Source organism: Panthera tigris, chromosome A1, assembly GCF_018350195.1.
Source record: "Panthera tigris isolate Pti1 chromosome A1, P.tigris_Pti1_mat1.1, whole genome shotgun sequence".
Taxonomy (NCBI): Eukaryota; Metazoa; Chordata; class Mammalia; order Carnivora; family Felidae; genus Panthera; species Panthera tigris.
Genome location: NC_056660.1, coordinates 69,125,743 through 69,138,911, shown reverse-complemented (window position 1 = coordinate 69,138,911; position 13,169 = coordinate 69,125,743). Strand labels below are relative to the sequence as shown.

Here is a 13,169-nt window from a genome sequence, read left to right as displayed (position 1 = left end):
ATTTTGAGAGGCAGAGAGAGCAGAAGAGGGACAGAGGAGAGAGAGGGAGAGAGAATCTCAGGCAGGCTCTGTGCTGTCAGTGCGTAGCCCGATGCGGGGCTTGAACCCACGCACTGTGAGATCACGTCCTGAGTTGAAACCAAGAGTCGGATGCTTAACCGACTGAGCCACCCAGGCGCCCCAAGGGGGATTTCTTGATGGACAGATAGCGAATGCTCTAAGAAGAAGCAAGGTAGAGAGCCGTGTATAGAATGTTGCCATCTGCGTAGAAGGGGAGAAAGAATTCATGGGTATTTGGGTAAAATATTTCTCTGAGGTTACACCAGATGTGGGGGTGGAGGCTGGACAGCTGGGGGCCAGGGGTGAGAGGGAAAGTTCTCAATGTATACGTTCTGGTACCTTTTAAATTTTGAATCTTGAATTTATTAGAGGAACTATTTTCTTTTGTTTAGGAGAAAATTGTATCACAAGGTCGTTTATAATTTACATTTTTTGAGGTGGTTTTTAAAAGTTTATTTATTTATTTTTAGAGAGAGCAAGGAAGGGCACATGAGCAGGGTAGGGGCGGAGAGAGGGAGAGAGAATCCCAGGCAGGGTCTGCACTGTCAGCACAGAGCCCCACATGGGGCTTGAACTCATGAACTGTGTGGTAGTGACCTGAGCCAAAACTAAGAGTTGGATGCTTAATGAATTGAGCCACCTGTGTACCCCTTGAGGTGAGTTTTAAAAAATGAAATTATTCTGATTAAAATCATTCTTATCTTAAGAAGCTGATTTATTTTTTTCCCCACAAGTCATGGTTTGGAAGGGCCGTGATTCCACATCTGAGCAGTGACAGTGCTTGATCACTTGATCACAGAGAATGGGTCAGGTGTGTCCCTTGAACCGACCATCCTTCCTAGACATCCTTGCCTCAGAGCTTGTAGGGCAATAATTTTTTTTTTTTCATTGTGGTGTAGAATGTGTATGAATCATTGTTGCAGATTTTATTTTGCTCAGATCCTCCCATGCAGAGAACTACTATTTAGTCTTGTTAATTGGGCTCTTTCGGTTTTACCAGGTTATTTTAAGGCATTTATGGGCGATGGTGTTGATAAAGCTAATAGCACTTTGTATGTGTTTAGTACCTTGAACTTTGCAAAGTGCTTTCACATTCATTATCTCATTATATTGTCAGTTGAATTGTGAGGTTTCGAAACAGAGAGATTATTACCATCTTTTTCTGGATGAAGAATTCGAAAGCTTCAATGCCTTGCAGTGAGTGATAACCTTCGAGCTGGAGGTTTCATTCAGGGTTATAAACTGGCTCTGCTAAGAATAAGGAGAGAATTAATGGTTAGAGTTGGTGGTCCAGTCATACTTCAGGCTTATTGACATTGATCGTGTAGTTCAGGGGTTTTCAGTGGGGGTGGTTTTGGCCCCCAGAAGACATTGGTGATGTCTGGAGACATTTTAGGTTGTCAGGACTGGGGATGTGCTATTGGCCTCTAGTGGGTAGAGGGGCAAGGATGCTGCTGACCAACCCCCAGGGCTCGGGACTGTGCCCCCACCGGCTCACCCAGCCTCGAATGCCGAGGATGAGAGAGCCCTGCTGTAGTCCAGAGGCAGTGAGTATGCCCTGCCCACCATTCTCAAAGCCCGTCTTTTTTTTAATGTTTGTTTATTTTTGAAGGAGAGAGAGACAGAGTGTGAGCAGGGGTGAGGCAGAGAGGGAGGGGGACACAGAATCCGAAGCGGGCTCCAGGCTCTGAGCTGTCAGCACAGAGCCTGATGCGGGGCTCGAACTCACCAGCTGTGAGATCATGACCTGAGCTGAAGTCAGGCACTGAACTGACTGAGCCACCCAGGCAGCCCTCAAAGCCTGTCTTACCCTTCCCCCAGCTCATCCATTTACTGCTCCCTTTTGAATGTTTCTTTTAGGGTTGGTGGAGGTAGAAATTATTGGGAATCCTGACTGACGGGCCAGGTTAAGAGACCTTTTCTGTCTTGGGTTGCGTACGCGTGCATTGGAGGCATGATGCTGCCTGCGGGGTGTGCTGCCCAAGGCGGCACAAGTTACACCTGCACCAGGGGCTTCTCTGTATCTGGAGATCTGTCCTTCACTCCGTCCCTGGTTTTCATACTATGCACAGCATCTCTGTCCTGATCCAGGTGGGGAGGTAGCACAGTTTTTCTTAGCACCCTTCTCTTCTGCTGGGAAAGAGAAACCAGCAGCTGGGGGTTCTGGTTTGGGAATTCTAGCCAGGAGGGGAGGAGTGAGGCAGAACCCACAGCTTTTAGGGCTCATCAGGACCATGGGGGAAGAGTCAGCCTACAGAAAGGGACAGTGATTGAACACAGGATGGGAGCTGTGGAGGAGAACGAGCATCCAAGGGAAGGTGGCCACTGAATGATGGCGTCGGTGGGACTGGGGGTCGCTGGTGGGAAAGGGCTGTGCTGGGTCACGCATCCCTGGAATCACTCACGGGTTCCTCGCCACCAGAGCCGTGACCAGTATCCACATCACTAGTGGGCCTTCTTGCCTGCCTGCTCGCTGTGGGTCAGCCACTGTTGACAGCAGAGGCTTGGAGAGGAAATACCTGCCTGGGTCCCTCAGGTTGTAGGAGGGCTCAGGACCCACACCCTGGTCTGGATTGTCCCCGAGCCCAGGGGGCTCCTCACCACCTCATGGATGCTCCCTGTCCAAGTGCGGTGTGGAAATTGGCTTACTTGTTGGTTTTCAAGTGAGTATCGCTTTAGGATTTGTGTTTAAAAAAAGAACTCTGGGGGGCCTGGGTGGCTCAGTAGGTTAAGTGTCTGCCTCTTGATCTCAGCCCAGGCCTTGATCTCAGGATTGTGAGTTCAAGCCCTGTGTTGGGATTCGCACTGGGTGTGAAGCCTACTTAAAAACCAACAAACAAACTCTGGAAGTCATGGGGGCCTAGTGGCTTCAGGAGAGACAAAGGGAAAAGTCACCGAGTGGACAGTGGTGAGGACACAGACACAAGCATTAGGCTGGGGCCTGCTTTCCTGGAAAGCTCCCTGAAGATTACGGTAGCCTTTGGGCTGTCGGAAATTGGCTGCCTTGCAAGGGGGTGGATGAAAGGCTGCACTGCTGTCCGTCCTCCCCTTCCCCCCAGGAGTCCTCACCTTTGCTCAGCTCCCAGGGAACCTGGGCCCTGCACATCCCAGGGCTGCAGGCAGAGAGAGGGCAGGGACCTGTTCCCGCGGCTGCATGCTCTGGGCGCCTCCTAGCTGACACTGGGGTGTGCCACGTGTGACGCTGCGGTCCCTGATCCCCACATCCAGCTGTTCTTGAGGATCACCACCTGAGGTTCTTTAGAAGGGGAGCCCCCTACTCCGACCCCCGTGCCTTCCATCCGCTCCTTGAGAGATTCTGGTTCAGTAGGCCCTGAACCTGCTGCTTCTGTGTGGCTGCCGCAGGCTGGGAAAAACTGGGCCAGCCCCGCCCCTGTCTGCACCGGGAGGGCTTTTTCCCTGCACGGGACTCACGAGCACGCGCTTTCTTGCTGTTACGCATTTATGAAATTTTCCAGTTCCAAGATAACAGTGAAAAATACCCTGAGGTTATTTAAAATCTTTCCTAGTTTTGCTTTTGAAAAATAATTTCCTTTTTTTGTTTTCTTTTTTTCTGTAGGACACTAAATTGTGGATAATAATGGAATATCTTGGTGGAGGCTCTGCACTAGATCTAGTAAGTATCACACCTGACACCTAAACACGCCTGAGTTCTTCTTACTAAATCTGGGCTGTAGAGATGATTGTTTTTATCCGTTTCAGTTTCCCGCTTCAGTTGCATGAAAAAGGGACCAATATATATCCTTATAACATATATTTCTGCTTCTAATAATATTACTGAAGATTTAAGGTCTGCTTTTGAAGCCAGTTGTGTTGTTTCCTGGGAAGCCAGCGCATTCATCCATGGAAGTCATGAAGGATTTTGCTTGTCATTATCTTACATAAGAACAGTTTGTTAGCTTGTCTTCCAGAACTGGTTTTAACTTCCGTGGAGCTGATACCCCATTGCTCTTCCTTATTTCAGATGATAGTTTAGCTTCCAAAATATGTGTGTCACATTTTCATTTATAACTAATTAGAATCAGGAATTTGAAAACTTAAAAAAATTCATTTCAGGAGTAAGACAGGCAGGCAGAGGAGGATGATCACAGAACAGTGTCACGTGTCAGAGCCGTGGCCAGACCAGGCAGGAGTGCACACTTCTGTTCTCGGGTGCACACTCAGAGGCCTTGCTCACTGCGCATGGATGGCGGAGCCGGCCCCGCACCCGTGGTCTTGTCCCCAGCCTGGCCCGGACCTCCCGTGCCAGTAGTGGGTGCCAGCCCATGTGCAAGATAGTGGAATCTAGCGATGGGTTGACTTCCCAGCCGTGGTCTGCAGCTTGCTTCTCTTGGTAGAACATGGTCACATGTTGGCCTCTGACAAGGTGCTTACAAATAACTAGTGAATCATAAGCATTGCGTAGGTTGTCCTTGAAACACAGTATGTGCAAAACAAGTTTTTAAAAAATGGACACAGTGGTTTTAGCACTTGACATCTCGTCCCCACTGTGGTCGCGCAGTGACACCTATGTCCGTGGCACTCTTTTCTTACCTGTCCTGGAAGGGCTGATTTTTGGGTGACTGGTAGTTTCTGGGACAGGCCTCATCTACCATTTTAGTGTTAGTAGGTGGGTCCTGTCTGGTGGACGCTTGGAGAATGATGGGTCTGCCGTTCTCCCTGCCCTCAGAGGGATTGCCGGAAGAAGCTGTGTGTCAGGGGTTACAGTCTTACATAGGTTTTATCCACTAAGGAAAGAGATGTCCTGTGGTTAAAAGATTTCTTTTTTACAGTGGGAGTAGGAGTTAGTAGTTTTGGGGGAAGGTAAGCCTCTAAAACTTGATGTATCTCCAAAGGTATTATGTACCCAATTTTATAATATCACATAATGTTATAAACCATAAAGGCAATTGGTCAGAGTAGTGTTCAAAAGGAAGTTTCCAGAAGATTTTTTTTTTAATGTTTGCTTATTTATTTTGAAGGGAGAGAGCAGGGGAGGGGCAGAGAGGAGGGAGAGAGAAAATCCCAAGCAGGTTTCGCACTGTCGGTGCAGAGTCCGACTTGGGGCTCGAACCCACAAACCGTGAGATCGTGACCTGACCTGAAATCAAGAGTCAGATGTTTAACTGCCTGAGCCACCCAGGTGCCCTGCAAGAAGAAAATTTAATGTGATATCAACAATTCTGTTAAAATGAGAAAAGCAATAGAAGAGCCAGATAAACTGTTTTGACTTGCTTTGCATCTTTTCCATAAATTCACACATGACACAAAGAGCTTTTCATTTTTGACTCTTTTGGGAGATACTACAGGAATGTAGAAAATTTTCTCATTTTGTATAATTAGATTTACTGTTACCTTGAGTGCATCTCGTTTGTGACATACATGAAATTGTTTGCGAGGACTCTTCCCTCCAATGTGGAGACCTTCAGGATGGCAGTTCTGGTCTCTCAGTGCTCTGGTTTATTCATTTTTAATGCCATGGTAATTGAATTTATTTAGTGGTAACTGTGTTTGGAAATTTGAAGTCTGTGAAATTTTAGACATTACAATTGGAAGGAGGTATAGAGTTCTCCATTTAAAAAATATCTCCTATATTAGGGCTCCTGGGTGGCCCGGTTGGTTGAGGGTCTGACTCTTGATTTTGGCCCAGGTCATGATCTCATGGGTCATGGAGTTGAGGCATGCTCAGCGAGCAGCCTGGTTAAGATTCTCTTGTGCGCTCTCTCTCTAAAATTAAAAAAAAAAAAAAATTAAAAAATCTCCTGTAGTATCAGTCCCAGCAAACTGCCATCCACCTTCCACATTAATGGTCCTGGTGACAAGAACCAGGCACCCTTTGTTGGACATCCCTAATCATCTCATTTTAATTGATGGACAAACAGAAACACTCAGAACTTTGGTGTCCCACCTAGCAAATACAGCTGGACTTTGGGCCTCGTTGTGTCCAGTGGCAAAGCTTGTGGGCTTCCCTGACCCCACATGTCCTTCCTGTCCCTCTTACTTCATTGTACCTTTCTCGTATCCCCTTGCTGTTGGCATGTCCCCAACCTACAAAGATGAGGATATTTTAATAATAGGATACAAGAACTATTTTTTTGAATGTTGAAAACCATTAGGATTATTTTGAGAGGGTCTATTATTTGTTTATAAAGATTTTAAGAATGAGAATATTGTAGCATATACAGTTTGATACCGTATAGCTGAATGTACGGATTTGGGGCATTTCTCTGAAAAATTAAGCTTTTATTAAGTGTCTCTCTCTGTTAAGAGGCATAGTGCTAATATATGTATGTGTGACTTCGGAGGAGCCCCACAGGTGGGGTGTGTGGAGGGAAAGGAGACCAGGCAAGGACAGGGCTGTGCCACCCCCAGAGCATGAAGATCTTACTTGGCTCTTTCTTCACCTTTTGCCCTCCAGATGCCTCTTGTCTCTTCACGCGCTCAGTAACTGAGTCCGCTTGGGCTGCCATAACCAATTACACAGGCTGGGGGCTTCAACAGCAGACATCGATTTCTCATAGTTCTGGAGGCTAGGAAGTTCAAGGTCAAGGCACAGGCAGATCTGGTGTCTTATGATATGAGACAGATTTCAGCATTTGAATTTTGGGTAGAGGGGTGGACACGCAGTTCAGTCCCTAACACTAATGAAAACTAAGGTTTCAGTGTGGTCACAGGTATACAGCTGTCTCTCTGTTAACCCCTCCCTGTTCTTGGCCATGAGCATGTTGAAGTGTGTGTGCAGATTTTGTTTTTTGCTGTTTTACTCTGCATTGTGGTTAACAGGTCTTTTTACTTAGGCTCTGAGATATTAAATTTCTCTCATTGTATCTTTTTTTTTTTTTTTTAAGTTTATTTATTTAGAGAGTGTGTGTGAGTGTGAGCAGGGTTGGGAGGGTCGGGAGGGGGGCGGCGGACAGAGGGAGATGGAGAGAGAGAATCCCAAGCAGGCTCCGCGCCCGACTTGGGGGCTCAAACCCACAAACTGCGAGATCATGACCTGAGCCTTAATCAAAAGTCAAGAGCTGGACGCCCAGCCAGCTGAGCCACCAGGCACCCCACCTCGCGTTGACTCTTAATGACATGTTAGCCCGGGGCAGGAAGGTGGCCACCTGCCTTTAAGATTGCCTTTTAGCATGTCTGATAGTTAATTTTGGGGGGCTTGCTTTTAATTCTGGAATTGAGGTTCTAGGTAGAGGCCGGCTCCAGGTCAGGATGCGGGATAAAGAATTGCCTGGATGTTCCCTGGCGGGAAGTGGGGTGTTTTGGATGTAGGTAGGGAGCTGTCTGGGTGCTGAGAGGGCTTCCTCAGGTCCAGGCCACTGAGCCCTGACATACCAGCAGCATCAGCTGTCGGAGCCCAAGAGAACTGCAGACCTGATCCTCTCTTGCTGTTCTGTACATTCAGAGGGGGCCCAAGAGAGGAAAGTGACTTTGCCCCAGGCTAAAGATGGTGGCTTCATGACCAGGTTGAGATTTCTAGTCTGCAGCACGGCCTATAAGTAAATCTTGGGCTTTGCGGATGAGACAAATTAAAGGACACAACCGAAAGACTTCATTACTTCAGCTTTTGTTAACACAGATCTGCTCTTTGTGAATTACTGAGAGGCTGGCCCGTGCATGAACTCCCGGTCCTGTTGTCTTTGCCTGGGCATCTCTGTATCTGGTGGAAAATAAGCTGATGCTGTTGGAGCATGTGTGTCCCTTGGAGACTTCTCTTCCTCTTTCCTGGGAATGCATCCTTTTTGACTTTTGAAAAAAAATGCAATTGATTTTAACCTGTTAGAGCAGTAAAATATGGTATCTGGCATGAAGAATAATATTAGACACAATATGGCTTAGTTTTCTTTAAGTTTATTGTTATTATTATTTTTAGTAACCTCTACACCCAGTGTAGGGCTCGAACTCACGACCCTGAGATTGAGTCGCATGCTCTTCCCACTGAGCCAGCCAGGTGTCCCCAGTGTAGCTTAGTTTTTAAGAGTCATGAATGTTAGAGTAAAATAGGCATATGTTTTATTTTGAATGCATGTGTGTGAAAGTGTTCAACCTGTTGAATTTTTTTTAATTTGAAAGATAATGAAATAATAAATTGAAATTAAATGTTTGTAGGATCCTAAGCAGACTCTGTGCAGACAGCAGAGTCTGATGTGGGGCTCAAACCCATGAACCGTGAGATCATGTCCTGATAGAAGCCCTAGAAGCCACTGTGAGAAAACGCTGGGTTCTAGTTTGAAAACCAGTAAATGTAGATAATTTCTCAAGCTCCATCTTCTTCTGGGGTGCCGTGACTCGTGAATGTAATGGGTATCATGCAGTTAAAGACTTTGTAACTTAAAACGGGATAGGTTTCGAGTGAATTCAATTTCCATTCAGATAATATTTGTTGTGTGCCTGCCACGTGTCAGGCGTTGTGCTAGCCCCTGGGAGTTAGTGCAGTGGACGAGGCAGAAGGCAGTCCCACTGGCCCGGAGCCGTGTTCTAATGGGAGAAGACGGCTTGTTATATTGTATGTGGGAAAGTGCCATCAGGGGAAGAAAGCCAGGTGGGGTGGATTGGGAGGATTGGTGTGAGGATTAGGCCCGGACGGCCAGAGCCCAGAAGATCTGTAGGTGGTTAGGTCAGTCTGTGCTGCAGGAGAGCATCAGGGATGGGCTTGGAGTCTAATGAAGAAGGAACTGTGCTCCACAAAGTAGTCACTCTATCAGGCACACATGTTTGACAAACTTAAAAATGAATATGCAACATGATTTTATTTTACTTTAATTTTTTTAAATATTTATTTGTGAGCAAATAAATATTTGCACTCCGACTCTGTGCAGACAGCAGAGAGCCTGATGCGGGGCTCGAACCCATGTACCGTGAGATCCTGTCCTGAGCCGAAGTCGGACCCTCGACTGACTGAGCCACCCAGGCACCCCATGCAACACGGTTTTAAACGATCAGATGGTGTATTCATTAGTGTTAGGCCGAGCTGCTGTTGTAGTGGTCCCCAAACAGCATCTCACACAAGAGAGAAAAGTACAGTTGACCTTTTAACAACATGGGTTTTAAATGCACATGTCCACTTACATGCCGATTTTTCTTCCTAGACAGGACAGTACTGTAAATGTATTTTCTCTTCCTTACGATTTTCTTACTACCATTTTCTCTGGCTTACTTTATTGTAAGAATACAGTACATGATACACAGAACATACAAAATGTGTGTTAAGGGACTGTATATTATTATTAAGGCTTCCAGGCAACAGTAGTTAAGATTTTGGGGAGACCAAAGCTGTATGCCGATTTTCAAGTACACAGGGGCCGGTGCCCCTAAACCCTACTTTGTTCAAGGGTCAACTCTCTTTCCATCCCACATGTGGGGTCACTGGGCTCCAGTCCACATGGTCATCAGGGCTCTGCCCTGGAGGGTAGCTCTGCCATCTGTTACCCATGGCTTCCTGTGTCTTCAGTCACTGTCTTCTCTGGCTGCCAGTGTTTTCAGGGCCAAGACCAGGAAGGGGCAGTCGCTTCTGTGCATATTCCACGGGTGAGAACTTAGTCACCCGGCCAAGCCTGCTGAGCTGCTGCAGGAGCTGGCACGTGTGGCCTTGTTGGGTGGCCGTGTGCCTGGCAAATCATCTCTGTTAGAGTGGAGACGGGAGAACAGACCTGGGGGAGAGGGAGTTCAAAGTCACCCAGAGATGAGAATCCCAGAGTTTTTTCCTGGGAGTCTTTCTTTTATAAAGATTATGTGAAGAGTGCGCAGTCCTCCTACTGAGAGAGAGCACCTTGTTTATATTGCTTGGACATGTTAATGGTGGAGGGTGCTAATCTAGGACTCTGAGAACTTAGCCGGGCCTTCCCCACCAGTGAAGAACTCTGGTGCAGAGAACAGCCGAATACCTTTTACAGCGAACTTTGACACCATCGATCCTCTCCCTGTAAATAGACTGTCTCTCTTTGTCCCCTTCCCCCACTGCCCCCCCGCCCATGGCATATAAATCATTGGTGGGTAGTGTTTAGGTCAGATTTAAAAGGGCATGGCCAGACACACATTAGTCAGAGAGCCAGCTCCTAATGATTCAGGGGAAGATTTTTAAATTAGTTTTCTCTGTTCTTCTTATCTCCCCTTGGTGGTGACACCAGGTGACTTTGCTGTTTCTTTCCTGAGACTTGATAACAGAAGGGAGGTGGTGGTTACCTCCAAGTGGCACCAAATGTTACTGATTACCTGCTTGGGTAGATACCTGCCGGAGGAGGGAATGGAACCCATGCTCTGAGGTGGGGTTTTGCAGGACTGGGTTACCCTTGTACATTGCGGTGCATTCCGGGCCAGCAGCCCTGCCTTCCCTGCCCTGTTCTCCCGGGTTACCAGAAAAGTGCCTTTTCCTCTTTTTGAGTCTTAAAAATGTGTCTGACCCGTGAAGACTCAAATATATGTGGAGAAGACAGACCAGGCAGGGTTTTCAGATTGTGTTCTTTGGAACAGTAGTTCTGATGTGTATTTCTTGAAAATAAGACTCTTGGCCAGATAATTGTGGGGGAAAATTAGGTTCCGTGGAACAAAGTATGCAGCATGCTACCTTCGTCTGAGGTAATCTTTGGCAATCGTAATTAGAAATTGGGGGGCACCTCGGTGGCTCAGTCTCTTAAGCGGCCGACTCTTGATTTAAGCTCAGGTCATGTTCTCATGGTCGTGAGATTGAGCCCTACATCGGGCTCTGTGCTTAACAGTGCAGAGCCGGCTTGGGATTCTCTCTCTCTGCCCCTCCCTCACTCTCACTCACTCTCTCAAAATAAAGGAAAATAAAATAGAAAAAGGAGATTGGGATCCTCCTTGGCAGGTTAGTTGACCCACGAGTGTGACCTCCCAGCGTGTAACACGCGGTAGGACCAGAGCGACCGGCGCATCGTCCTGTTCGTGCATTGTGCACGGGGGACTGCCTAGGGGGACGGCTCGGTCCGGGCACGCGGCTGCCACTGCCAGAGTCCCCTGAGGCCCGCGGGTTAGGAGAGGCAGCCTGGCTGCCCCCCACCTTCCCTCTTTCATGCACGCAAGGGGGGTTCCCGGAGCCTCCAGCGGGGCCTGCAGCAGGGGCGGCCCAGCTCGCCCGATGGCTGGAAAGCAGCGCCAGTGGGAGTCCAGCCATCATGAAGGGAAATGGGGAGCTTCACTTGCCCCCATCTTGGGCGCCATCTAACAGCTGTTCGGTTACCATCATCCTGCAAAGGCCCTGAGACACGTCTGAGAAAGGGTACGTGTGTCTGTTGGAACGCTGCTCTAGAGAGGGTCTTAGCTGCCCTTCCCTTTGGATTAAAGCACATCTCTCTCTCTGTCTTTTTTTTTTTTTTTTTTTTTGAGTGAATCTGTCAGCTTTAGAATTCCTTCACCTTTTTTTGTTTTTTTTTTAGTTTTTTGTTATTTTTAAGGTTATTTATTTTGAGGGAGAGAGAGAGAGGGAGGGAGGGAGAGAGAGAGTCAGTCCCAAGCAGGCTCCATGCTGTCAGCACAGACCCCAACACAGGGCTTGATCCCATGAACCCTGAGCTCACGACCTGAGCCGAAATCAAGAATCAGACCCTCAACTTACTGAACCACCCAGGCGCCCCACTGTTTTTGTTTTTGTTTTTGGTTTTTTTGAGTGTAGTTGACACACGATGTTACGTTAGTTTCAGGCGTACATCATAGCGATTTGACCAGCGTGTTCCATACGCTGTACTCCCCGCACATGTGGCCACCATCTGGCAAAGTACATCACTGTTGCAACACCACTGAGTGCGTTCCCTGCGCCGTGGCTTTTATCCTTGTGGCATACATTCATTCCACACCTGGAATCCTGTCCCTCCCTCGCCCCTTCACCGTCTTGCCCAGCACTTCCCTCCTCCGGCAGTCACTAGTTTGTTCTTTGTATTTACAGGTCTGATCCTGTATAGCTCATCTGTCTTTTTAAAATTTACGCAGGGAAGGTGACGGGGTGGTGGCTTCCTTCCACGAAGTGTGAGGATTTGGGTGATGATAGCATCCCTGTCAGATCTAAAATGGGATTCTGAGGATTATCATATGGATAAAAAATTAACATAAATTATGAGAATTCTGTCCCTCTCTCTGAGGGCACCATTATTGGTCCTGTAGGGAGTGTTAGATTGTTGTGCTGATTTGTGGAACTATTAGGTGTGGTTGAATTCCCTGCTCTGAAGTAATGGTGGACTATTTACCTTGTCTGAGCTGCACTCTAGAACCTAATTTTTCCTTTTAACAGAGGATATATGAATTTGGCATTTCTTTCTTACATCTTCATACAATTATAATTTTAAGGCGTCAGTATTAATTCTTTTGAGTTTCTCACAGTAAAGGTTTTCAGAGGCGATTATATCTTATTCTTATTTGGCTATTATAGACTAACATATTTATTATGTGACCAAAAAAAAAAATATCCCGCATCACTGGAATTGAGCCCTTTTCAGCTCTCTTCCCCCAGGTCTTAAAATTCAGATTGGAGGGGCGCCTTGCCTCTGTGGCTCAGTTGGTTAAGTGTCTGACTTTGGCTCAGGTCATGATCTCAAGGTTTGTGAGTTCAAGCCCCACGCTGGCCTCTGTGCTGACAGCCCAGAGCCTGAAGCCTGATTCAAGTTCTGTGTGTCTCCCTTTCTCTGCCTCTTCCCCGCTCATGCTTGATCTCTCTCTCTCTCAAAAATAAATACACATTTAAAAATACTTCAGATTTGGAAAGTTCTGGTGCATGGGTAGCCTCAGACGGCAGTCGGCCCCCAGGCCACGACCACGGGCATGGTGATGACCATGGTATGTGTTAGGATGGGGTACCCTAACTGTGAGCTCCCAGGCTTTGGTCTCTGGACTGAAGTCCCTCCCAAGCTTAGCTTGTTGGCACGACTGGGCTGACCACAGGCTTTCTCACTGGCCCTGCTTCGATTCTTAGCCAGATTTGCTTTAATTGGCAAACTCTTTTTTTCTTTGCTGCTTTCTTTACTTTTTGGGGGAGGGGTCTTTTAAATAGGTTTTAATTGTTCAGGCAAAATGGCTATTTGGAGTGAAGAAATTGTTATTTGATTTTTTAAAAATGTTTATTTACTTATTTTGAGAGAGCAGGGGAGGGGCAGAGAGAGGGAGAC

General features: G+C 47.1%; 1 protein-coding gene across 2 annotated transcripts in view; it reads left to right on the top strand.

The window, feature by feature from the left end:
• Positions 1 to 13,169, top strand: part of STK24 (serine/threonine kinase 24) — a 126,066-nt gene that overhangs the window by 86,577 nt on the left and 26,320 nt on the right. For both annotated transcript variants that reach the window (XM_042979527.1, XM_007098395.3), the window contains exon 3: positions 3,638 to 3,694. In XM_042979527.1, the coding sequence (XP_042835461.1) occupies positions 3,638 to 3,694 (57 nt within the window). The remainder of the gene's footprint in view (positions 1 to 3,637; positions 3,695 to 13,169) is intronic.